Source organism: Carassius auratus, chromosome 45 (assembly GCF_003368295.1).
Source record: "Carassius auratus strain Wakin chromosome 45, ASM336829v1, whole genome shotgun sequence".
Lineage (NCBI taxonomy): Eukaryota > Metazoa > Chordata > Actinopteri > Cypriniformes > Cyprinidae > Carassius > Carassius auratus.
Genome location: NC_039287.1, coordinates 15,361,709 through 15,389,446, shown reverse-complemented (window position 1 = coordinate 15,389,446; position 27,738 = coordinate 15,361,709). Strand labels below are relative to the sequence as shown.

At 37.6% G+C, this 27,738-nt stretch overlaps 1 protein-coding gene across 3 annotated transcripts; it reads right to left on the bottom strand.

Moving 5' to 3' along the window:
- Nucleotide 1: 1 nt before the first annotated feature.
- LOC113063404 (ezrin-like) lies at nt 2-23,141 on the bottom strand. Of its 3 annotated transcripts, none has more exons than XM_026233765.1 (14): nt 22,990-23,141; nt 21,243-21,316; nt 16,460-16,543; nt 13,276-13,371; nt 11,459-11,733; nt 11,216-11,299; nt 10,620-10,766; nt 8,034-8,130; nt 6,718-6,881; nt 5,831-5,961; nt 4,258-4,418; nt 4,075-4,167; nt 3,697-3,921; nt 2-978 (listed from the first exon to the last, which is right to left on the bottom strand). In XM_026233765.1, the coding sequence occupies exons 2-14, from the start codon at nt 21,252-21,254 to the stop codon at nt 814-816; spliced, it is 1,734 nt and encodes a 577-aa protein (XP_026089550.1). In that variant the 5' UTR covers nt 21,255-21,316; nt 22,990-23,141; the 3' UTR covers nt 2-813. The 3 variants fall into 3 exon arrangements, with proteins under 3 accessions (XP_026089550.1, XP_026089552.1, XP_026089551.1); XM_026233767.1 differs by lacking the exon at nt 22,990-23,141 and adding an exon at nt 22,759-22,942; XM_026233766.1 differs by lacking the exon at nt 22,990-23,141 and having other exon boundaries at nt 21,243-21,451.
- Between the last annotated feature and the right edge of the window lie 4,597 nt (nt 23,142-27,738).

The following is a 27,738-nucleotide window of genomic DNA, read 5'->3' as shown; positions in this document are numbered from 1 at the left end:
ATTCAACATGAATGAAAGAGTTTTAATATAAGACAATACATAAAATTACGATTATACTGCCAAGTCCTGTGCTGAGTGGATCATTAACAAGAAAGAGGGGGGGGGGGGGGTACAACCACTTATTATAACCCAAAACTAGTAAAAACTATAATTTGGCCAGATTATTAAATTACTAACAAAAGTGGGATGCATTGTTGGCACGTGCGTTTAAATATTATTTATATTCATATTTTTATGGCAAAAGCAGATTTTAGTACATTCTGTGAAACTGGTGTGCATTTGTGAAATTGGTAATATTTTACAATAAGACTGTATACCTTAGCACTAGTTAACACAATTAACTGAACAATTGATTAATCTTGGATAATGTTAGTTGCTACATATACTGTATAAATAAACATTAACAGTCATCACTAGTTAGCATTACACACCAAGAATGAACAAATGACCTAACATTAATAAATGATAAAAATGTTTATGATTCCTCGTACATTAACTAATGCTACAGTATAGAACCTTACTGTAAAATATTACCGTTACATTCTATGTACACCACTGTGGGGTAAACGTATGTGTTTATGTTAACTTTAATGACAAAAAAAGTGTGCATTTTTAGTGCATGTTAAACCAGTGTTCATAAACGAATCCAAACTGTTGTATTACTGTGTGTGTGTGTGTGTGTGTGTGTACGGTACGTGTTCGCAGGTTGTGCCTCTTGCATTGACCACTCAGACATTGGGAACGAAAGAAAACAGACAAGGGCTTTGAGATTCATTTCCTCCCTCCCTCCCAAAGTTTCCTGGTCCAGATATTTTATAAGGCCTCAAACTCATCGATCCTCTGTTTGGTGTTGCCCTGGCGGATCTGCCGGAGAGTTTTGTATTTGTCTCGGCCGGCGCGCATGTTCTCTGTGTGCAACAGGTCATTCTGAGTCTTCTTGGTTTCGTCACGAGCCTGGGACAACTCTGATGTCAGCGCCTGTAAAGAAGATAATGTCAGAACTTTAGTGATGCTTCTTTGAACCCCGTGGCTGAAGAGAGCTGGATCCATGTGATTTTGCCTAAAAGAAGGACTTAAAAAAAAAACACAGTCCTAACCCTATCCCCAACAGTTTAATGTGATTCTGTCATGTAGAATATGTGTTTGGAATAACAACATTGCTGTTTAGGTCTATGTCAGCCCCTAAACCCATTCAGAACAAGTGGATATCTAGTTGATAACATTCGTATTGATCTATAGTTCTCTCTTATGATGGTTAGGAATGTGTTACAGAGTGTTTTGGGATAATAGTGTGTGGACTGATGTTTCAGGAACATGACCTACTTGGCAAAATCACATTGACCATTCCTTACCCTAATTATTAACTAACCCTACAGGCAGAGGGAAATTTAGGTTTTTAAGTCAAGTCCCAGACCGAGCCTAAATCCTAAACCTAATCCCATTTCCAAAATCTGTTTGGTTGAAAAGAGTGTAGCCCTGGACCAACAAAGATCTGTTAGCAGTACCACAGTTAAATCTATGAGATAAAGTAGGACATGTTCCATGTGTATAGACATCCCTGGTGCTGTTCATCTCAACCAAGAATAGCTTTAGGTCTATTTAACCCTAACCTCAACGTTCACCTAAAGAGAAAGGCATTTTTGCTAGTAGATGTTATAGGGCAGGGGTTAATCATTCCTACTCACAGAGAGCTATATTAGCCACCTTCTGACATACAGTAGTTCTGGTACTCCCCAAGATGGCTTAGGGGCCTGAAGGGGACCTAAACCTGAAGAGACTTTGTTTTCTTGCTTTTGCACCTACAATGGGAACACCGCTATGATGATAGAGGATGGCAGGATCAGAGCCACATGTTTGTAATCCTCTGGATACTTTTGTTGGTTTTCTGTTATTAACATGAGTTAGGAATCAACAACAAAAAAACTTTGTGCTTTTCGTGCAAGTATTTAATCAATTCCTGATAAGTTCCTTTTTGTTGGATAGGGGCTATTCCTACAGTCTAATTTTTTTTTTTTTTTTTTAAGTAAACCGAAAGATCTTGACAAGCTGGTTCATGTACCATTTAGATCTCCACGAGTCAGAATGAGTAACTCTGTTCTAGGCCCTAAACCTAAAGTCAGAGTTCAATGACAGGTTAATACGAATGTCGTTTTGGACAGGGGTATTCAACCCTAATCAAACATTCCTGAACCATCTAACCAAGGCTTTCAAGATTACAGTCCCTTGTCTGGGACCAGTTAGGTCTAAGATGTTACAGAAAGGTTAGACGCAGACGCTTTTCTCCAATGCAATTTACAGTGCATTCAGGTTCTACATTTATAACCAGTATGTGTGTTCCCTGGGAATTGAACCCACAACCTTTTGCATGGCTAATGCAATGCTCTACCACTGAGCCACAGGAGGTAGATATCTGTAGCTGTGTACTAGGAATTGATGTAAACCGGGCAACAGAGATGTCACTTGTGCGCGCCGTTCGACAACGTTAACAAAGAACAACGTTAACAACAGGAGGACGGAGGACGCAGTGATCAGAGATGTGTTTTTGTTGAGTCTCGTGGATTTCACAATAATGGACACGGGATGTCCATGTATACGTAAATTGATTAAAAGAACCGAAAGGAGGATTAAGAATCTCCAACAACTACTGGCAGTGCTACATTTGCTACAAGTGCCGGCATCCGCCAATGTATTGCTGTTCATCATACTTGCAAAATTGGTTTAACACAATGTTTACAGTATGTTTACACAGCATTTTCGAATGAGTTTGGCCAATCAATGTCTACTTATGTCACGTTTAGTACCAGTTGTGCTGGTTAGACCCTGCTCTGGAGTAGGAGCTAATTTGGTTTTCCAAAAACCAGTCCGGTACTAAAATAGCACCCATTTCAGGCTGTGCGAAAACGCCAAAAAGTGGGTAGTTCCACAATTAGTTCTGGTACTATGAAAAGGTCCATACTTATTCTCACTGCCCTGCAGAGTTTAGCTGTGGGGTGTTCAAATCTACTCCTACAGTGCCACTGTCCTGCATAAAGATCTGAACCAGTCTTCAGACACACTAGAAACTTCCAGGCTAGCGTGTAGAAGCTAATCTCTGCAGGACTTTGGCCCTCCAGGAGAAGGTTTGGACACACCTGGGCTGTATCTGAAATCGCCGCCTATACCCTTAAACAGGGCACTATTTAAGGGGACAGCCATTTGTATTGGTGTCCGAAACAATAGTGGACATTCTCAATTGCACTCATTCAGTCCCACAATGCAAAACTCGTAAAAACGAGTGTATTTTAGGGATATTTTCTAGGCTCCATCATGTAGTAAGTTGTTGCTCTGCCTCATAGTAGTCATCAATCGACTGTATGAAATGGCAGATGATCTACATAGGTCTGAGGCGGGGAAAGTGCATTAAATGCATTAATATTTTTAACATGTTATTTTTCGCCATAATGAACTAATCTAATTAACGCGTTATAAATTACCAGCCCTACTAAATTGTTGAACTAGGGTTTAAACATAACAGTAACAGACTTGGACCAGTTCATCAAGGTGTTCAGGATTACTTGAGAATAACAGGCAGGTGTGCTGGAGCAGAGTCTGAACTAAAGGTAACTTTCCAGGAGCAGGGTTGGCTACCACTGCCCTAAACTCTAATCTGGAGCCTATGATAGTTTCAACAGTTGCTGCTGCAGTGTTTGTTCTTACCAACAGCTGTTTCTGAACTCGTTCATTCTTCTCGGCCTCAGTGATTCGCTGTTCTTCGGAGCGGTGGTCATTGATACCGCCTGTCTGCAGGTCTGCACTGTAGCTACTGTTGCTCTCCCCATCTTCAAACTCGTTCTCATCAGGTTCAAATGCAGGAGGTGGCGGAGGGAGAGGCGTGTGAAGCTCCTCGCGGATCTTTACCAGGTCATCTTGGGCCTCTTGTGCCTGGAAGAACACAGTCCAACACCACAAAGATCAGTCTACCAGAACTCAAGAATTCACCACAGTTATGGATAAACAGAGAGCTTTTGGGCAAATTTGCAGGAATGCAAGATAAAAAGGTGATATCCCAATTTCCAGTACGGGTTCATGTCTTACTCTGTGCTGCCATGTCATAGCTTCCTCCTCCTTGCGTTGTTTGGCTTCCTCGAGGAGTGCAATACGAGCTGTATGTTCTGCCAGCTCAGCAGCCTGAGAGAGATGAATGGGGAGGATTTTTAATGGGAGAAAAGCTTATGAAGGCAAAGTAAGTTTTTAAGGGAAAGAGTGCTGTGCTCTCACCAGCTGTTCCTGACTCTTCAGCTGATCCTGGGCTTGACGGGCCAGTTCCTCCTTTGCCAACAGTGCTGCTTGCCTCTCTGCCTCCAGTCGGGCGGCCTCCTCCTCTGCCAGCCTCCGTTCATGCTCCAGCTGCATGGCCCTCTGCATCTGCTCCTGTAGGTCTGAAAACATGCATCCGGATCTCATTTAAAGAGTAACTATTAACACATCTTAAGTAGTTTTGGTCCCTGTAATTATTCTTCTTTGAAGGGATAGTTCACCCCAAAATTATAACGGTCCTTCCAAACACTGTATGACCTCTTTTTTCCCTTGGAACAAATGATAAACCCGTACAATGAAAGTGGATGGGAACCACTGGCTGTGAATTTCCAGAAAGGCCCAATGAAGCACCATATAAGTACTTATGACTCTTTCACTATATTCCAAATTATGTAAAGACATACAACAGCTTTATATGAAGAGCAGCTGATATTCACTGAACCCTTTCTTGACAGCTGTGGACACCATTTCACTTTCACAGTATGTAAAAAGAGAAGCTTGGACTTTCTGGTTCATATCATTTCTTGTGCGCTCCATGGAAAAAAATGACAGAATTTTCCTTTAAGCTGACGAAAAAAGCAGAAATTATGTAATATTGTGACCGATTTATAAATGGAAATTCAGAAAGCTTTGCTGGACTGTGTAAAGTAAGAGATTGCCACAAGATTCAGCAACATTACTCAATCCAGAATAACAACACACATACTACTGCTTCCATGACAAAATAAATAAATAAAACAAAGAATAAATGTTTGTGTGTGTGTGTGTGTGTATATATATATTTTTTCTGAATGAAAAAAATCCTTGTTTAATAATGTAGTCGTATTCTGAATATCAGAAAGGCAAGCTTTGTGGCAAACACAAAAGAAATATGGCATGCGAACAGCAGAAACAGAGTAACAGGTGCAGTATGACACCAGCTTATGTTTGCATTGCCGGTCAAATGGTATTGTCAGCTTGAGCACAGTCATGATCAAAGTATTATTATATATTATTTAATTACATATATTTTTCCATTATTGACACTATTTTCCTATTTAATACTGTAAAGTGCTTTGACACTGTATTGTTGAAAGCACTATATAAATAAAGGTGACTTGACTATATTATCTCTGAGGCTTTATAGAGTTAATCTAAAAGGTTACATAAACTGAAAAGACCAAAGTGAATATATTTGGCTTGACATCTTCAATTATGAGTCACATTTTCCATATGGACTTACAGCGCAACAACAATCAGAAATAACTGTTCGAATTTTACAACTATAATCCATACTGTGTTCTTTAATTAAACAAAATACTAACAGATAAAATGACATGTCTTTTTCGGAATTCAAATCATATAAACATGATAAAGCTTGACATTTTCCTCAAATTCAAATAATTCATATGCTGGCTGTTTTATCTGGTTATGTGAAAGCATTAAATACAATCATTTTGCATTAGACATGAAAATATTAGCAATCAAATCAAAACAAGTTTTTTAACTAGAAAAATATCATAAGAAACAAACACGCGGGACCCTGACGTCTTACCCTTCTCTGCTTTTTTGGTCTTCTCCTCAAACTGGTAGAGTCGCACCATCAGCTCCTGTTTCTCCTTCTCCATCTGCTCTTTCTCTCTCTCTATGGCCTCTCGTCTCTTCTTCTCACTCTCCAGCTGAGCTCTGTAGATAAGTCACAACAAAAGAGATGCACAGTGCCAAAGTCAGCTCTCATTCTGACCTGCCAAGGGAGACCATGTTGAAGTGGTCATATATTACAAAACTCAATTTTCCCTGGCAATAGTCTGATGTTAATTATTCAAAGCTCCTTGACCAGCTGCACAAACAGCTTCTTCAGAGATCTTTATGGTTTCATGATGTCACAAACATGAGAAGATTGACATACGACCACTCGCAGCCCACCCTGATCGACGGCAGCGATGTGAGCGTTGATCAGCCCACCACAACACTAAAAACTGTTTAAATGCCAGCCATTTGGAAAGTATTTTGCAACAAAGCAATTGGAGTCAAATAAAGGCAAAACATAAAAAAAAAACACATAACACACACACACACAAAAAAAAAAAAAAAAAAAAAAAAAACAACAAGAAAAAAAACGCAAACAACTAAATACAACACACAAATCACACAAAACAATAACAAAAAAACAAAACAAAGCAAAAACAAAACACACGAAGACACAGCAATACAAACAAAAAAACACAATAACACAACACACAAAACAACAACAAAATACACAAAACAAAACAAAAATCAATTCATATCAGGCTTTGCCAAGCCAAAGTTTCGAGTTAAGAAACAGGATGCTACACAGATGTAGAATACGGTCTCTTTTACTGCACTGTGCTGCACAGACACTGCATTATCTGCTGATGAGACCAAATCAGTCGTCACGTCACCATGGAGACTCATTCTCACCTCTCCATCTGTTTGTGTTGTTTCTCCTCTCGAGCCTGGGCTTTCATCTGCTGCACCTCGATGGTGTCCGGCTTCCTGCGGCGCATGTAAAGCTCATGGTTCCCCATACACAGCTGCAGGATACGCTTGTTAATGCGCAACCGCGGGGAGTAGAACACAAAATCCTGCCAGGGAAGAAACAAGATAAGGAGGTGCAGGGGTTATAAACCATTCATTCTACGATCAGACTAAAAGCTCGGTTTATTTATATAATAAAGTTCCTGTGACAATGCAAGTGTAAAACCTAAAGAAAGCTGTTGTTCTATTGTGTATAAACCATAAAGCTGTTGTGTGGGGGGGGATGTCGTGGCCTAGTGGTTAGAGAGTTTGATTCCTAACCCTAAGGTTGTGGGTTCGAGTCTCGGCGGCTATACCACGACTTAGGTGCCCTTGAGCAAGGCATCGAACCCCAAACTGCTCCCCGTGCGCCGCAGCATAAATGGCTGCCCACTGCTTTGGGTATGTGTTCAAAAGCAGTGAAGGTAGTGTGTGTGTGTGTGCACTTTGGATGGGTTAAATGCAGAGCACGAATTCTGAGTATGGGTCACCATACGTGGCTGTATGTCAATTTCACTTTCTTTTGTTCTGAGCAGCCGTAGACAGACCGGCTCTGATGCTCAGAGATAATGCTCTATTAAGGCCAACCTGTCAGAGGACACTGGCTGCTGGTGTTTATCAGCCACAACAGACCTGCTAAAACTAATGACTCGTGACTGTGAACCTGCAGACCTTACAGGGATCTAATGTGTGTGTATCAAAACACAGCTGAAGCTATCGCTAGAAAGCATCTCACCATCTTTTCCAGTGTTTGTGAGCGTCACAATACGGTGTTGTTTCAGTATCATTTATACACTGTAATAGTATTTATAATAGTGCTGTGCTGAATATCCTTTATCTATTCTTATCTATAAATTATCTCCATAACAGAACCTTTTAGATAAGCCGAAAAAATAAAACAAGTATTTGGTAGGAGAACCTTTTTGTGTAAAACCTGATCATGTTCTCCAGCATGATGTCTAAAGCTCAATGTCTCATATTTACAAGTGTAAATTTACCTACAAATGGTGCAGATAAATCAGTTTCCATCATAACACTTCTTTAACATTTGGTTTTAATCCTAAAGCTGTGTTTGAATTGGATTTTGTATCTCAAATGAAATCCTAGAAGTTCAAACATTGGCGTGACATCAAATGTTTGTATATTAGAATGGAATAAAACGAGTTTTTCAGTTTCAGGTGTGACTGTGAGGTATGAAGGTCAGCTGGTGTTTCACTTACTGGAGATTTTTTATCTATTGGCTTGATGACAAACTTCTTATCGTTGAAGGAAATGTTTCTTATTTCACTCCAGGGGAATCCGATTTTCGGTGAGAGTCTGTCAAGACAATAGTAAAATCATGAGAAATGTTCTGCATTCATTCCCGAACATACAGTCACGCAAAACACACACGGTAGGGTGGATAAAACCTGAAATCCCCATTGAAAGGCATGGATGACAACAATCAGATCTTTAGTTGCTGAATGAGCAAAAATCTAGACATCTAGCACCGAGATGAGATTGTAATGCAGTGAGAATGTTGTAGCCCAGGAATGACGGTCAAACACGGAGATACTCAAGGAATGCAAAGACAAGGTCAGGCGTGTGATTAACGTGAGCGGATGACATCATCACAGTAAGGAGTGTGTCATGTGATCTCTTTGTGAAGCTCATGGGAGTGTCGTTACATCTACGCCTTCTAACATGCATGCCTCACTGTCTCTACGCTGAGAGAACACCAAGCTATTATCTACCACACCACATGACACACCACAAATGTTCCCTAAAACAAATGACATAAATGGTTAAAATAATTAACGATGGTAATAAATATGGTATGCAAGATCCTGCACTTGTAGCTCATTCAACAGTTCTTATTTATTTTATTAAATACTCTTAATAATAATAATAATAATAATAATAATAATGGTAGCCATATTTTAACAGTAACACTTTACAATAAGGTCAGGTTTGATAAAATTAGTTATTGCGTTTATTCATGCATATTTATTCATCTTTGTTAACATTCATTAACTGTTCATTGTTAACGTTAACTCATTTCCATTAAATAATGTCAGCAGATACAACTTTACATTTTAATAATGTATTACTAAATGGTGAAACCGACATTAACAAAGATTAATAAATGCTTTAGAAGTATTTTTCAAATGTTAGTTCATGTTAACTAATGCAATTAATGTTCAATGTTTAATTAATCTGATGTGACCTTATTGTAAAGTTATACCATTTTAACAACTGAAGCAAATACGGTAGTTTAATGTACTACTACTATTGAGAACAATTTAAAATCCTTTTCTGTTGAGATATTATGTTTGAATGGTTTATATTTGCAGCGATAGTATTTTGGCGGATTTATAGTACATTTCAGGCTAGGGAGGAACAGGAAGAGAATACAACAAGTCCTGACTGTTCAATATCATATCATATAATTTATATAATTTACAGTATTTTTAAAAGGCCATGGTTTTTGTCCTCATAGTACTATGTTTGTACATTTGGTCTATAAAAAGTCTCTTGCTTGGCTTCGATTGGGTCTAGTGGGAACAGATTTCCAGAAAGACTTGGTCTAGGTGGAATAGAGCTGCTAAAACGTACTTGCTAAGTTTTTCCTCTTGTGGACTGAAGACATACAATGTTTTTAATAGATTATTCTACCTTTTAAATGAAGGAAAATTACCAGTTGTATTACAATAAAAATAAATTGTATTAAACCAGTTATAGGTTTATTTTAAGGTGTCCTTGTTACACTTATTAACCACAAATACTTACTATAGGGTTAGGTCTGGTTTATGGCTAGTTGCTTGTAATGATGCATAATTTATGTTATTGCTATAGTAAGTGCATGCAATATGTGCAACAAGGACACTGTAAAACGGAGTGTTATATGATAATGATAATAATAATGCATAAGAATTCTAATAGAAGCTTGTTCGTTCTTTCCTTCAATAATTTACTAGTCTAATATTCGTTTGATGGGGATAATGAAAAAAACACCTTTTAATGCATTTTGGCGTCGACTACAGCATTTTCCATCATTTCTGATCAGAGTGTTCAGTGTAAAACTATGAGTACAAGCTTCTGGGGACTGACGTTGTCAGTTCATCTGGAACAAATGTGAAGGACATGGGCCACTCAGCAGATACCTTGAAGCTAAAAGAGCACAGCTAACACAAGAAAAGATCCAGTGAATGTCAACTATTTCAAAGGTTGTTGTGCAACATGGTTTTCTTATCTTTGCATGTGTGTACTCGCGAAGCCTTCTCTCAGTCGCATACACAATCCTTGCCCAACGTTTTCAAGGACTGCTCAGCTTGAAAAACCAGTCTTTGTTGCCATGGTTAAAATAGAGGGCATTATGGGGGAAAAGCCTTTAGCTGCCACTGCACTTTACGTACTCTCTCACACACATACACACAGAGATCTCTGTAGGTGGATAGAAGAGCACAGTGTTCTGAGAACAATGTCCTCAAGTCAAGCTACATCACATGTCATCGAAAAACTAAAAAATCCTTAATATCTTACATTTCACAGATTGGTGTAAATGAAGAGACGATGATGGATAAAGATATTACCAAGTATCATGGTATACCACAAAATAACCATGGTACATGTAATAATGTAATGTATATCTACAGTATAACCATCTAATACTATTATTTTTTCATGGTATTCCCGCAATGCAAAGGAAGATAATTTAAATCCTATTTAAATAACAAGAGACAAACTTGCTGAAGACACAGAGAAGTTGAAATAGCAGTTCAGATGTGAATCGCGTCAAATGAAGGTAAGGAAGAGGCTGAACTCACTTGTCTTCTTTCTCATAGATGTTTAGGCCCAGGGCATCCACACCCAGCCACAGCTGTGTTCCCTTCTTGTTCTTGATATCAAAATAGTTCACCCCATACATTTCCAGATCCTGAGCAATCTTCAGGTACTCGAGCATTGCATCCTCTCTAAGAACAGAGAATAAAACAGAAGGATCACTTTCAGTTTGTAAGAGGCTGGTGGATTATTTGACCAAAATCTTTTAGCATAGTATGTGTTATTTATTTTATGTTATAACACCACTCTATGGAATACTTGATTCTGATTGGTTAGTTGCTGCGACATTCCGAAGTCTGTTATTCCTCGATAAAAACTGGTAAAAGCTAATAACACAGGCTCATCCGGCTAACTGAAATTGGTATAGCAACGAACCACCAAGGCCTATAGTCTAATATATACATAGGAAGTCAATTATTAAGCATCAGTCAACAAATTTGCTTGATTGACCAATTGACTAAAGTGTTAGTTTCAATATCTAGAGACATTTTAAAACCTACATTTAGCATTGAGGCCCAAGAACGATAACTGTGAAGATACTGTTACTAAGACAATAGCTTTTAAGAGGATGTCAACCTACTTAAGCATCCCACGATGTTCCTCGTGCCACACCTGAATCCTCTCCTCCCATTGGTCCCGTGACAAGTTGTGCTGGTCTAGAACCCTACAATCAAACAACAGGAGGGACAGAGACTCATTTTCAAAGTTTCTAAACCTTCATCCATTATCCAGAACCAAGTGTTGATGAGTAAATATGGCAGAATTCAAATCCCGTTCTTCTGGGAAGACATGCCCCAGTTAGGCCAGTCTTGTGTTTTCTCACCGTTGAGGCAGGAGGCGATCGGACGTCAGGTATCCAGGTCTGTGCACTTCCTTGTTGAAATCACCAAATTTGGCCTGCACTGAGTAGGAGGCCAGAAGCACTGCAGTCTCTGGTGGACAGTAGATCTCATCACTCAGAATGCCGTCTTTTACTTGCATGAAGAACAGCTTTTGAGTGATATCCTGGATCAACTCGTCCGTTACATCTTCTGGGAAGAACTTGGCACGGAACTTAAACTGGAGAGGGTTCTCCTTCTTCAAATCTTGAGCGGAGACCTGGAAAAAAATGGGAAGATTTCATACTGAGCTTCTGCGGACTACTCATGAATGGACTAGTACTCATTTCAGTACATTTTTATTTAAATCAAAGTTCGTTTTGGTGCTTTAATCTGATTGGCTTAGCAGAACGAGGGCCAAGAGCAAGAGTGCTCATATTTAGTGAAAACCACACTATTTGAATGTATGTGTTTGTTTGGTATGTGACAGGTGTGGCAGCACTGTGGGGGAGATGAGTTTTTGTTTTTTCTTCTGGTTGCAATCTTCGAAGAAGAGTTTGCACCGAGCAGCATTTTCAGTGAGCCGAGCCACTTTTAACAGATCAGATCAAACATCAGATCGTGAGCTGCTCATGTGTAAATCAGCAGTGCCACGCTTCAATCTGAAACATGCAGCACATATTAATACAATAGCACTAAGCTATATTGCAATTCCCAATGATTTCAATTAGTTGTGCAGCCCCAAATGGAGTACAGTTGGAGCGCAGTGTTTTTTTTTTAAGTAAACATTCAGCCATCAACACCAAACAAAGCGATTTTATTAAACGTGGATGTTTCAGGGTTAAACAAGTTCTCGTTTTCTCTCTCTCACGTCTCTGCATTTAGAGCGTTTACGAGTGGAATGAAAACAAACAAGTTTTTTTTTTCCTCCTGAAAATCTCCTTTACTTCGACTGCTCCTGATTTTATGGTGGGTTAAGATCTCACACATGAGCTGCATTTGCTTAAACATCTCATACCTTTTTAAAATAACAGCCCTTCTATGTCATTGTATATTGACCATAGCTAACTAATAAAATCATAGTCACATAACATTTTAATTGAATCACAAATTAATTTAATACGCACAATTCAAGTTCTAGATCCACAACTGTTTTGTAGTACTAGCCTAAGGTTTCTCACCACATGCATTGGTTTGCATTTATTTTGGTAGTCATTAACAAAAAAGGGACACAAGCATCTTGTATTCAGTAAGTCGGACTAAGTTTACAGCTACACTTTGGGCTTTGGGTTCAGTTTAGTGTTTTCTGTCTAGATTTATTTCCATGTGGATTTAATTGTCTCCTCTTCATATTGTAAATGATATCAATTAGTAATTCAAATTAGCCTTATTTTAATAAAATAAAAATCACAGACTAAATCATTTGAGTAAAAAAAGAAAATGTAATTCAATTCAATTTCGCAAAAAGTAAGTCATTTCCGTGTATGAGGAAATCCAGTTTCCTCTGAAGTATTCTGTATCAGCTGTACAAAGACAACAACGAGGAAACGCATAATTCAAATGTTCAACCTACTGGCTGTCAGTCCGACAGGTGAAAGGCATGTATGAGTCATGTGTGCTTGATAAACTATACGTCATCAAAAACGTCCAATTCAGATACGTTTATGAAGATTAAGTACTTCCGTAAAGTACTGGCCTGTAATTAGGATAAGACCCTATTGAATTCATGTGGATGAAAGCGAAAACCCTGAGTAAGGTCCATTAAAACACACATTCTCTAGAGAAAATGTGAATATTGTGATTTTGGTAAATCCACAATTACCTTTTTATCAAGTTTCAGCCATGTAGGGTACCCTTTGCTGTCCATACACTGTAGTCCGAAGTACCATATTTCCCGTAACCCGATGGTCTTCACCACCTGTCAGAAAAAAAAAGACACCTTTTAGCACACAATAGATAGATGAATGAATTATTAAACTGTAGTTAACTGCTATGTGTCTGAAATACAACAGACTTCAGGGTTACATTTCCATGAAAACTGAATAAAAGCCATATTTAAAGATTATACCACAGTAAATACTGAATGTATGTACATTTTGGCCTTCTTCCCATCACCAAGTACTTTAGGCCATTAGCTCATTCACATTCATTAGCTATTGCAGGGGTGGAGGGTGATGAACACCAGAGGCCCTGAAGGGAAAACTTTAGATTTCGATGAGTCTACATGCACGTACACATATTTCCCACATGCTTTGTGCACGATAGTATTTATTACAGTTTTGGCAAATGTTGCAGCTCTCATGAAGTGGCCAACACCTGCTGGTCCAACTGGAGTTTAGTTCAACATCCCAAAAGCATGCAAAATTATTGAATATTTACACCACGTGCTACTACAAAAAAAATAAAAAAAATAAAACATACTGATCTAGTACTGATCTATTAAGTGTCACACATTCAGTATGAATAACCACTAAAAATAAATAAATAAATACAGGATGTGTGTCAACTGTAGCTTTCTGAAACACAAAACTGCACTGCAGGAAATGCAAGGTGCAAGTAAACTAATAAGCTGCATTGCCTCAAATGTTCTGGCTAGTGTTTTTTTTTTCTTCTTGTTCAGTTTTTTTTCTCTCTGTTCCACCAACACAAATACAGTTTTTCAAAGTTTGATTGAAGCATGTGCACATACGCATGTCAATCCGACATGACAGACAATTCGTTCCCAAGTGTGATGCTTTTAGATTATAGGTTATAAAATGAGCTTGTCAGTCTAGTAACCAACTGAAGAGTTCATATAAACGGTCATATTTAGCACTCCAAACGGGACTGACAACAGTATTTCTCGTCTGTGTGAACATAAATGATGAACAATTCAGTTAGGGGACAAATTATGATAGAAAGTTTAAACTCATGACAAATGTTTCACAGATCTGCATTTGATAAAAACTACATTTCAGTGTTTTTTTCTTTAAACAATTAGATCTTCTATTTCACTTTGATCGATTTTTATGACAATTCACAGTCATACCATATCCCAGGGAAAAAACTAATCCAAAGAAGCGAGGGCACAACAAATGCTGTAAACCAGCTCAACAGGTTCTAAACATCTCTAAGCTCACTGTCAAAGCTATTAAAGAAAGTGGATTTAACCTAAGTAGAGTAATACCTAGAATTCACTTAAACTACTTATTATGCATTTAGTTTTTAAGATAAAAAAAAAAAAAAACACCAAAGCCCACTTTTAAAAATAGTTGTGCTTCAATCCAATAAGAAGAAATGCAAGAGTCACCCAGACATGGGTCACGGCACCACTTTCAGAAACTTGAAGTAAGGTAACACCAGCTTTATTTAAATTAAACACCCTGCTAAGATATATTTAATAAGAACATAACAATGATCTGGATTTTTTATTATTATTATTATTTTTGCATGCACCTGCCAGAATGGACAGCTGGACTGCCAGAGGCTTCCACGAAAACATCTCATCCACGCAGTGTGCCATCCACAGTTCATGTCTGGCTCTTTAAGTGGACACTGCTTCAGCTGGAATACTAAATTGTGTTCTGAGAGGGACAGCCCTTATTCACCGTTTCCACAGTTGCGGCAGTCAATGAGCACATCAGTGTAATGGTCAGTGAGTCATGCATCAAGGGATATGCTGTTTTAAAGAAGAAAAACTCTTCCAGTGAGGTTTCCGCTGTGTCCTGGGCCTTCTATTTGCAGGGGATTATCCCATGTCACCAAGCCGGTAATTAAATTAGGTCATAGGCATTGGAGCTACTAACAGACGGATGTCCAGTGAGGTTGGAGTTTGTTTTGTGACGTCCTTAACTGGATGTTGTTATTATTAAAAATAAAAATGATTTACAATTTATATGAAAATACTTTATATAAAAAAAAAATGTAAAACTTAATGTTTCATATACTATATATTCAAATCCAATACAAGTTTAATTGTAAACATTTTTTCCTTCTGCTCTTTTTTTTTTTTTGTGCTTAACCAATGCACTTTCTTTGCAATTCCTGCTTTCGTTTGAGCAACAAGTATTTGACTAAGAAAACAAGTCTCTTTTGAATTCTTGATTTACCTTATAACATTTCTCTGAGTAACTGTCTACAATGTTTTACCGCTCTGCTTCGCCTGAGGGACATAGATTTGTTTAAGATCAAGGAATCGTGGAAAGACAACGAGATGATGTCAATGAGGGATTAAAATGATTGACTGTGTAACCCAACTGTTACTCAACCAGAACTTCTAAGAACAGAGCAAAATCAATTGCCTCTTTCATATATTATACAATTTTAATTTTGACCAAATACCTGCTTAAAAACAAAATAACAACAACAAAAAAATCACTTTTTGTTTCACTTTGCTCTGCTAAGATGTATAAATAGAAATGTATGTATGTATGCATGCATTATTTATATATATATATAAAACAAATATTAAGATATACTTAAAATAATTAGGTAAAGCAAATGTGAATAGATTTTGCAAATAAGTCGGCATTTTCTGCATGCATCTCATTACACATCAGAGTGGGGGTACGTATCTCATCAACTTTGCTCTTTTGGGAAAAAATATATATATTTACACAAAAACAAAAAAACAAAAATTATATATATATATATATATATATATATATATATATATATATATATATATATATATATATATATATATATATAAAATCAGACAATGCTTACATAAAAAAGGAAACCTGGATCATTTCTGTGCACGCAAGTTCTATTTTTGACAAAATAATTTAAATAATTATAACCACCATTATAATTAAAAGAATAATTAATAAATTGACAGAATGTGCCATCTTTTTAATATAATATTTTCAGTGCATTTTCTCGCACGTGATAAATATAATTAAAGGGAAAAGGCAGAAAACATTAAAAGTTTGAGCTAACACTCTGAAAACTCTATGAAACCACTGGACACTGACCCTAACTAATGCTTGTTAATCTAGTTCTTGTCTAGTTGTTTAGTTGCACACCTGGTCAAATAGCTGCTTGCCAGTTGTGCTGGGCTGAACGGCAAACTCCAGCTCAGCGTCCATCGTAGTGACGCGAACATTTACCTGAAGAAAGAAAAAACAATAATACATTAGCAAAATACAAAAACAGTAGAGAAGGAAATGGTCATCTTTTACAAGACTACGGTTTCCATTTTATTGAAGCAAACTCAGAGGCAAAGGTAATAAAAATAAAAAAATCTGCAATGATGAGATCGTGAGGCACAATCTTTAAGCGCACATCTGGTTCTGATCCATACTTTATGATTACCATGAGAACTGTCAGCAATGATGGCGACTGAACAAAAATAAGTGTCGAGACTACTGGTGGAGAATCACAGACACACCATACTGGGTGTGAGCAATGAGTGTGCTGTCTGGTAAGAATCTAATTATAAAACAAATGGTCCACTATGAAATTTCATAATTAAGTAAACAGAAAATCCCACAAGTGTTCAGACCAAAGCAGAGCAGACAACACAGATCCCACCCTTTCCATTAATAAAAAAAAAAACAAAGGAATATTTCATATCAAAATGACTATTCTGTCATCATTTACTCACACTCACATTGTTTCACACTGTATGACTTTTTTTCTTCCATGGGACACAAAAGAGGGAATTTTAAAAGATATACTCATCATTTTTTCCAAACAAATATAAAAGTCATACAGACTGCTTTTATGATCATTTAATGATAATTGTGTGTCATTTTTCTGAAGCTTCAAAGCACCAGTCCACATTTCTTCCATGGAAAATAAAAGGAGAAAAGAAGCCATATAATGAACTCGCATTTTAGGTAGGGGTGCTCGTTATGCACATCTCGTCAGTAAAGCCGGTTTTCTAATCAGCGGTTAATTCCATCAGGTGCGTGATTTCACATAGAGCAGCTGTTACTACACAGAGCCGTTGTTAATAGAGAAGATGCGCAAATCCACTTCATTTTCAGCGTTTTCTGGTGCATCTTCTCAGTTAACAACGGCTCTGTGTAGTAACAGCTGCTCTATGTGAAATCACTCGGAATTAACCGCTGATTAGAGAACCGGCTTTACTGACGAGATGCGCATTAACAATCGGCCGATCGTGATCGGAGCACCCCTAATTTTAGGGGCTAAATATCACTTTGTTGGTATTGGGGTTGCTTCAAACCACGGACATGAAAAACAACCGCAGACTTGGCAACACTGGTTCAGGTGGAGCGGCAGTTACTACACAGAGCCGTAGTCTACCGACAACTAACACAAAATCGCTTTCAAAATCGACAAAGAATCGCCTGCGATTTTAACATTGATTTTGTGTAGATTGTCAGTGAATTACGGCTTGGTGTAGTAAATGACAACCGGTGTTGCCAGGTCTGTGGTTGTTTTTCATGTCCGCGGGTCAAAGCGACCCCAATACAAATAACGTGATATTTAGCCCCTAAAATGCGAATTTTACCAACGCTACCATGCAAAAAAAAAAAAAAAGTATATTTTAACCCCGGGAATTTTTTTTTTATCGGGGAACCTTCTGGAAGCGCGATTGGGCTAGTTTTTGACTTGTTTTGAGAAGCAACTGAGCAGGATTTGTTGTTGTGAAAACCTGGCAACCCTGATCTGAACGCACATGCTGGAGATATACTTCTAATTACAGGAGCGTCTTTACTGATGAGATGTGCGTGAAAATCACATTTGATTTTTTGCACAGCCCTAATAATAAGATTAATTAGATTGCTGTCATTATAATGCATATGATAATATATACAATATTCTTCTTGCATTGACAACTTCGTTTGAAATGACAGTTTCTGTGTGAAAAAAAAAAACAAAAACCTTCAGCTATTTTTACAGCAAATACCGTCCATAAATATTGATATAATAATACCACATGCCTGACAATGGCATCAGAGTGTGGTCATTTCCCAAAACTTGTCAACCGTCAGCAGAACAGCTAAATCCACTGATCCAGCATGGTATTACTCTGGTATTTCTATTGTATGGAAGCACTACTTCTGCTCTTACTTTGATTGATTGCTTTTTTGGTATCATTCTCAAGTTGCTTTGGATTAAGGCATGTGCTAAACGAAGAAATGTATACTATAAATATCAAGCCATAATTACCAAACATCATAACTTTTTTGCTCACTCAGTCCTACTCAACATAACAGTTTAAAGAGAATGACTTCGAGCAATTCTAGTGAATGATCAATCCACAAGCTTCAGTAAATGAAAAGAACTTCCTGCACTGCTGGAGCCTTTCCTGAACGCAGCACTGTGATAGTAAGCACACAAACCCAGACAAATTCATGGTTGGTGTTGGTTAATAAATAAATATACAATCACAAATAATTAACACTAATAAATTATACAAATTTTGCTATAGAGAAGGAATCATAGGCGTGCTGTGGTGGTGAAGAGTTCAGTTTAAAGACTGGCATCCAACTCGCCGAAGAGGGGGGGATGGCGGGGTATCCATTTACCCAACAAAACAAAGGGTCTCTTTCAGAAACATCCTCTCAAAGGTCCACCTCCTGCATCAGGCTGCATTTTAATAGAGTCTCACCATTTCTCTGCATTGCTCTTAAAAAGGTTTTAGTTCACAGACAAACTTTTTTTTGGCCTGCAATATACTGGCAAAATCGTGCACAGTCACCAAGCTCAGCGTCGTCGGGCAACAGACGTCATCAGACCGAATAATCTACATTACAAGGCGGTTCAAATTCTGACTGACTGCTAAAAACGGTTTGCTTATGAAATACGTAACATCACAGACACATGCATGCTTTTGATCTGCAGGAAACATATCAAGTCAGCTACTGACCAATCGATTACTCTCTATGACATGCTCTCTAAAAAATCTAAATCTAAATTGAGATTTTTACAGTTCTTAAATCATTTAACTTTATTTTAGGTTGATCCTGAATTACATAGCAGCTGGGCCAAAACAACAGCAAAGAAACCACCAAATTATTCAAAACCTATACTTAGCATCTGCAAATGTTGAATAAACGTGCAACATTTCTCTACAATGATATTGCATTGCTTCTTGCACATTTCACAACACTTTCAAAGTGAATTGTTCAGTGAGTGGCGCTATAAGTGTGTAGTGTGGAAAACTGACAAAGGTGAATCTGCCGAGATTTATTACTTTGGTCGTTGTATGTAATGTATTACGGCAGGAAATTAAATGTATTGTGAGTGGTGCTAAACAATTAATGCTCTATTGCACAAATAATGTTCGACAAACACAGAATCCTGAAATGCATCCCACTTTTGCATGCTTTTACAAGTTTGAGCTTTTAAAAAAAAAAAAAAAAAATCTGGACTCTAGCAAACTTACTACATAAAGCCATACATTATGGAGCTGGTTATATGGTGTAAACACTTAAATGTATTAGTTTTCAAATCATGCACTATGGCAAAAGTGTTTTGAGGTCATTATACAGCCAAGAAACCGTGAGAAAATTAGACTTTATCTAATCAATCTGCCAGTGTAATCATAATTTGTGTGAAAAAGGTGTTGGCATTTTTCTACGCCACTAGTGTCCATTTCAACTGGAAACTGTTTGGAAATTGTATGGATTGCTACATTTTATTTTTTTGCTAAACATTTAGGTAAGGGGCACGAAATGTTGCCTTGATGACATGTACTATAAAAAGTAGTGACAAAAAAAAATTTATAGCACTTTTGTTAACGGTTGCATGTCTCGAGTTACACGAACTTATCTCCATGTTGAACTCGCCTTTTTCCTAAAGTTCCAATTTGGATGGCACTGTTAGTCTTTCATTGAGCTGGTTTGAGCTAAAGCCCGAGAAGATGAGGATTGATTACAGCACAAAGAGCTTTTGTGCTGCATCACCGAAGGGCATAACAGGCATTGTCTAGTTATCAATTATTCAGCAGAACAAACGATAACAAAGATTTAAGAGGAAACACCCTCAGCTGCTGAAAGTGCCGATTTTAGACACACCTGAAACATGTTATGAAACAGAAGGGAAAATATTAAGAGGGAACAGAAACCCACAAAATATCTTTATAGGGGGTTCAGTGTAGAAACTAAATATATATATATAACTTAAAAATTTATCAGATAATTAGTCCTTTATTGCTGGCTTATCTCAATTTAAAAGCATCTAAAAAATGACTGAAAAAATGACTCAACCACTGACCATGGCACCAACAACAAGCAACTCTATTCAGCATTTCAGCAGGCAGTGCTGAGGGCCAAGGATGAATGAGAAGCTCTGAGAAAGTCATCATGATGTCATTTCCTCTGTACTCTTCTTCCTGACAACCCCGTTACCATCTTAAACAAACTGACAACATGCTTCAGACGGCACTTGCTGTTTTAAGAGTGTTTTGAAGCAAACACATAGCATTCAAAACAGAGTTTGTTTCAAACATTAAAAGTCGAACATTCTTACTACAACTTTATTGAGGACAAACAAGTCAAAAGCAGGTGCAAACGAGACCTAAACCCTACCTTGAAACAAATAAATGCGTCTTTAAGAAGTATCTTGAGAACTGACATCATTTCTCGAACACCGCTTAAACGTGAAAACGACAACTTTTTAACATTTAAAAACTAGAGTTTATGGTTTGACAGTGGTTTAGCAAGTAAGAACCAGTCTTTCAAGTTAAAATATAAGGTCCCGATACCAAAAACGTTAATGAGGCCAGAAATGATCTTGTAACAGAAGTTCAAAACAAACAATCCTACTGAACCTTCTATACATAAACCTTGTAGACACTTTAACAGTAATAAAGTAAAACTCGGTAATACTTACAGGTTTAGGCATTTTGAATGCTGTTGTCTCTCTCTTCTGTCAAAGAATGCTGTGTATTTCCACAGAGCCTCGATCTGAAGCAGAAAGAGGAGAAACGCGTTTGAGCAGCGCTAGTGAGAATGACTCACGAACAAGTCTGTGTCATTTATACATCGGTGAGAATAAAATCTGACACACTCCATGTGAATCACGATTAAAAACTGGAACTCAAGACTTGTGACAGCCTCACCTAAAAGAGGTAACACCGCCTTTTTACCTGACAATTTTAAGTCCCCACCCCATTCTACAAATATTTGTCTTGTTTATCAAAAAACGGACCCCTGATAGGGAATTAAGTCAAATAATCGATGACTAAATGTAGCGGTAACTGAATCATGCGAGATACATATATTCACATAAAATATAAAACTATTTATAAATAAAACTAACTGTGGTTATGTAGCCTAGGATAAGAGACAACGCTGAAGAACATAGTTTTCGAAATATATGGTAGTTTAGACACGTTTGTAGGCTATTAAAGTTTATGAGGGCAAATCAGAATATGTTCGGTCATGTTTAGGTATTAAACAACTTCAACACTCCCACTAACAAGTAACAGAAAGAAATAAAGAAAGAATTTGTTTAATGCTAATCGCTAAATGATAATATTTTATTTAACTTTTACTTTAAATAGACTAGATAAAACAAAACAGAAACAGCTAAATTGAATTATATTTTACATTTAGCCTAATGCTTATCTAAATATGATTTAAAATACAGAAGAACGCTGTAAAATATTTAAGCTGTCATTTAATCGTGTTTATAAAATACCACAAATAATATAATAATAGGCCACGGCATGAATCTGATCTAACACACAGTTAGTAACTAATTATTTTTTTTATTTTATGAGCCTATATAGCCTAGGCTACAGTATAGCACAGCTTAGTTTTGGCACATTTTGAGTCGGACATGACGAAATTAATAGCATACAATTCAATAAGTGTGTCATATTTACTTTCGTCGGGTATGTTTTGATGCACAAAAAAGATCCGGTTCATGGGAGTCATTTATTCGGGAATCATTCCACGGCTCGCGCTGCATTTATTTATACACTTAAAAAAAGAACCGACTGTAAACAAAACCCTACGTTTTTGATTCATTAAAAAAAGAACCGGCTCATACGAATCATTCGCTTGGGAGCTGGATTACATTTGCCATGGCTGTAAGAGTGTTTTAGATTCACTAAACGTACCTGGCTCATAAGAGTCATCCGTTCGGGATTCGAACAACAATGCCGCGTTAAGCTGAAAACTGACGTTGTGAAACACTACTGTTGGGAATATTTAACTGGGTTGATTCATTCGCTCCGTCAGAAGAAAGCACATCTGACCACAGTTAACGGAACCGACCGATTATTTTTAGTAAATAGAACTGAAAACCGTTCTCAGTTTCCATGCGTAGTCACTCACTATCTCTAAACATACATTTGCATAGAGCTTTTATTAGCCACCTGGTAACGTTAGTCATAGCCTACCTATAAAAATGGGAAGCTTGTCATTTTTGTCCCTTTTCATGATTGTAAAACGCCCCATGTGTGTAGTGAGATCCAGGCTATCCCACCGCGGTAATCAGAGCGACACCTGTTTGTAGAGATTTCTCTTTGATCTGGGCGGCGTCAGCACAAAGAGAAACGCATGAATGCTAGGCGCACTAACTGCGTTGTGGTCTTTGACCCAGGCGATAATCGATAGACAGTAAATCTTACCAAGCCGGTGAATCAATTCAGTCCTGCTTCGGCCCAAGATTCCCCTCCCTCCGAGGAAATGAGTCCGGCGGTGTGAGGGTGTGAAATATGGCTGACGCTGCTCACCTTTGTGCGCTCAGCTGAATGATGACAGCGGCTCCAGTTCCTGTTTCAGACACGCTGCGGCGCGACGCCCACAAACGACTGATACGATCAATAAGGCGCCCTGCTCAAGTGGCTTAAAGCCTTTCATATCATGCATCTGACTGGTATAAGTTTACTTAAAAAAAATGAATGCAAAGACAGAATAATGCACAGTAGGATATTTAAGTAAAATAGGAGCCGGTTCCTTGCATAGAAAATGATTTCCCTGCACAGGCTATAATCTTTTGCGTCACTTTGATTGGTTGTAATATTTTCTTAATTGCTTTGAATGCTTTTTTTATTCATGCAAACTTCCATCACTGTGTAGAACACAGAAAGAAGGATAAGATGGATAAATAAATAAACATTGTTGGAAGAAAGGTACAGGCGTTTAGATCTAACCTATTTATCTGTCCGTAAAGTGAAAGTGTGACACAGGAACTGAGCAATAGGTGGGGAGTTATTGCATAACATCCTCTACAACAGATTTTTAGCCAACTATAGTCATTTTTAGGGAAATGAAATGTATTGTGAAGAAACGGTTTTGCCAGTTTAGTGACAAAGCACTGATTTGCTAAATATTAATGCTTTAAAAGAAACTACGCTGATTTGAAACACATGTGGCATGAAAACATTGGATGAGTGAACAAACACATCACACATCATATATATTTACATGTTTACACTCTTGCCAAGAACCTCATCATACACAGTGCAGAAGTTCAAGAATCTGAATTAAATAAATCAACAAATAAAGTTTTAGGAATTTACAATATTACCTTAAATAAGATGATTCTGCTCTATTTTAACTCAAAAAAGTGTGTTTGTGTGTGTGTGTGTGTGTGTGTGTGTGTGTGTGTGTGTGTACACAATGAGCCTCTTTTACAGCCATTATTGCTCAACACACACACACACACACACACATTTATATCACATTGCTGGGAATGCAAGTCAGTTACTTGGAAGTGTTTAGAATTTTTCCTTCATCTTTTTACATTCACTCTACCCGACTGAGCATGTTGAGCACAAATTTAAAAAATGTGGGCTGTGCTCTAATTTCTCTCCAAACTCTATTTTCATGAGCTATTTAAGACAGGTCGGGTGTGGGGCTTGATTCTGCTTTTCAAGTGCTCTCTGTGAGAATATGATCTCCATACCATTTCATCTGCATTTGGGGCCTTTCTTATTATTGGATAATTGAGTTTTTATTATGAGTGTATTAAAAAGGGTGTAAGGGTGTCTTCATCTACCACAATGAAACCTGTGTGTTCCCTGCTTGCTTCAACCTCAGGAATGATAAACAGTTAATTTGTTCAGTGATTCACTAAAGAGACCCATTATTACAGTCATCAGCCTACACAACTACAGACTACAGGAAAATCTCATTATGAAACGGATGGGGCATTCTTTTACAGCCATTACAAGTGCTCACTAATTTCATCCGTAACATTAGGAAAACTTCTGTCAGCACTTTCATTCGGATGACTATTGCAAACTGTTGAATAATTAAAGGTTACTGTTTAATATAAGAGAGAGAGAGAGAGAGAGAGAGAGAGAGAGAGAGAGAGAGAGAGAGACTTTTATTGTTGAGTCAGATGGAACTTTTGCCCATAAAGTTCTCCAAGTTCATCCATCTTTTATGTCTTGTTTATTTTATAATGAAAGCTCAGGTTTGAATAATCTTCGACAGTAATCAGGTCATTCAAACATTTACGTCGGTCTGAATTAGTACACTGTAATGTGAATCAGAAGTCTTTCCTTAATGATATATTTACATCAACACGCCTGTTTCTATTTGTGTTGCCAGCGCTGCAGCCCCAGCGGAAGCGAAACTCCGATGCACCTAGTGGGCGTGGCCAAAGGTGGGAGTTGACCAATGGTGAAGCAGGATTAAAATAGAGCCGTATATATAGGCGAGGTGAATGAAAGCTGGAGGAAGCGATCATCAAACAGTTGACGTTACGGTTTCATCAAAGAACCAGGCGAGACAGGGAGGCGGGGAAACTGAAAATGTGGTTTATAAAGTTATTAAGTCGTAATAAAAATTAACAGCATCTCTATATAGTACAGCATCATGGTAAACATTTTAAAAAGAGCTCCTCTGTGCTAAAGCATATGACACATTTAAGGAGCACAATTAATATACTCTTAAAGCTCTTCAAAATTCTATAATGTAACTTCTACAGATTTTAGATAAACTCTAAATATTAACGAGAGCTGGTCAAACGTTTTTACAGCAATAACTTGGCCAAGATTAGTTTTGAGTGATGGTTAGTCCAGTATTTATCAGACACATCGCCTCCTACAGGGTTGTACTTGAAGTGCAGTTCTTGTACCGTATAGTCACAGTTTACATTAAACACATTAGCAGTTTAAAAATAACTATGCTCTCTCTCTCTCTCTCTCTCTCTCTCACACACACACACACACACACACACACACACACACACACACACACACATATATATATATATATATATATTGTATATATATATATATATATATATATATATATATATATATATATATATTTTTTGTATATATGAATAATACATTTGTAATGATATGATCAGGAAATGAAGAAACATTATAAGGTTAACTCTTCACTTCAACTAATAATTAAACTAATAATATTTAAATAGATTTAACCGTATTATTTCTGTTGATTTTCTGAAATTTAAATTTAAATCATACAATACTGATAATGTTTTCTATTATATTTTCTATTTTATTTTACAAAATAAAGTGTGAAAGTGATTAAATGTGCGTCCCTGTTTACCTCTGATAGAAAATCGCATGTAGGACTTTATTCTTTCATCTGAAAGGCCTTAGAATCTTTGGTTAATGATGTCTTGAATAAGCACTGTGGAAGAACAGGAAGTCCAAATTATGCCCAAAATACTCTTATCATTGCCTAAGGGATCTCACTAGACAACAACAAGCTTAGATTAATCAAATGTTATGTATTAAACAGCAGGACACACACACACACACACATTGTTCTTGCTACATATCTCCTTTCTAAAGTATTGGTGACTTCTTCCATCAGCCAAGGGAGGAATCCGGTCTCTATAGCTGGTGTAGAAATTAATTCACTAGACAGCAGACTGAGAATGTGTTATTGAGAAATAAAGACCTTTGATCTCAAGAAAATTAATGCATATAATTCCGATAACTTTGAATGAGTTCTCTGTTTTTCATGGACACATGTTGGGAGACTTGCCTCTCTGCACAGGGTCATACAAGTAGCCACAATCGTTTAGATTGGAATGAATGGAGGGCAACAAATCAGACATGTACTGCTCTCATGGCAGTTTTATCTGCTGTTTCCTTCTCTTTTTCCAGCACTGCCTTCTGCTGCTTTATCTGGTTCTCCTGCAGTTGTGAGGAAGCAACTGTGGTGAAAAACTTTATCATAAAATCCCATCAGATTCATTTATTCATTTATTTTGCAAGTAAAAACTGAATTACTGTATAATTTATAGTGAAAACAAAAAACAGACTTCTGAAAAGTCCATGCATGACACAAGAAATCTAATTACATTTTAATTCCATACTTATATTTTCAACATTTTTGTTTCGTCTTATGTTTGTGAACAGTTACATTAAGAGCAGTGGTCCCCCAACACTACACATTTTGCATCTCTCCTTTGTCTAACACACAGTTTGGGTCTTGGAGTCTCTACTAATGAGCTGACGAAACTTAATCAGGTGTGTTTGATTAAGGAGACATGGAAAATATGCAGTGTTGGGGGGCCTCCAGGAACATGGATGGGAACCACTGCATTAGAGTGTTTTGTGTAACATTTAGTTCATGTTTAATGCCTTATTTCTGTGTTGTATGTTTTCCTCTGATAGTGTTTTGACCTTGTGCACTGTCTACATGTGAGAACTAGTCATGGCTTTCTGTTATCGTCATGGTTGTCAGTACATTTTAAGGGGGGGGGGGGGGGGGGTGAAATGCTATTTCATGCATACTGAGTTTTTTACACTGTTAAAGAGTTGGATTCCCATGCTAAACATGGACAAAGTTTCAAAAATTAAGTTGTACGTTTGAAGGAGTATTTTTGTTCCAAAAAAAAACTCTTCCGGTTTGCCACAAGTTTCGGAAAGTTTTTTTCGAGTATGGCTCTGTGTGACGTTAGATGGAGCGGAATGTCCTTATATGGGTCGTAAGGGCACTTCTGCCGGAAGAGCGCGCGCTCCCATAGAGCACAGCACTGAGAGCAGAGGCATTCACTGATCAGAGCGAGAGCGTCGCGAAAAGTCACAAAAGAAGTGTGTTTTTGGTTGCCAGGGGAAGACAACCCTGCACAGATTACCTAAAGAGAAACAGCATTAAGGGACCAGTGGATGGAGTTTATTTTTACAGAGCATCAACGGAGTTGTGCAAGTGTTTTTGTTTGTTCCCTGCATTTCGAAGGTGCTTGTTTACAAACAAGGCCCAGTTTGAAGCCGGATTTGAACATCGTTTATTTCTTAAGGATAATGCAGTCACAACGAAAAAGGGTCACGATCGTGTGTTGGAACCGCAGGCGGTGAGTAAAACGGCTTCAAATATCTCTGTGTTGTTAACTTAACTATCGGCGTGTAAGCACATCGAGTAAACAACATGCGATGTTGTCA

Excerpts from the sequence above, each read along its gene's own strand:
- LOC113063404 (XM_026233765.1), bottom strand. Across the intron at positions 13,372-16,459 it reads GCAAGCAGCTATTTGACCAG|GTGGTGAAGACCATCGGGTT; the intron begins GTGTGCAACTAA and ends TTTTTCTGACAG. Across the intron at positions 6,882-8,033 it reads CAATAGATAAAAAATCTCCA|GATTTTGTGTTCTACTCCCC; the intron begins GTAAGTGAAACA and ends CTTCCCTGGCAG.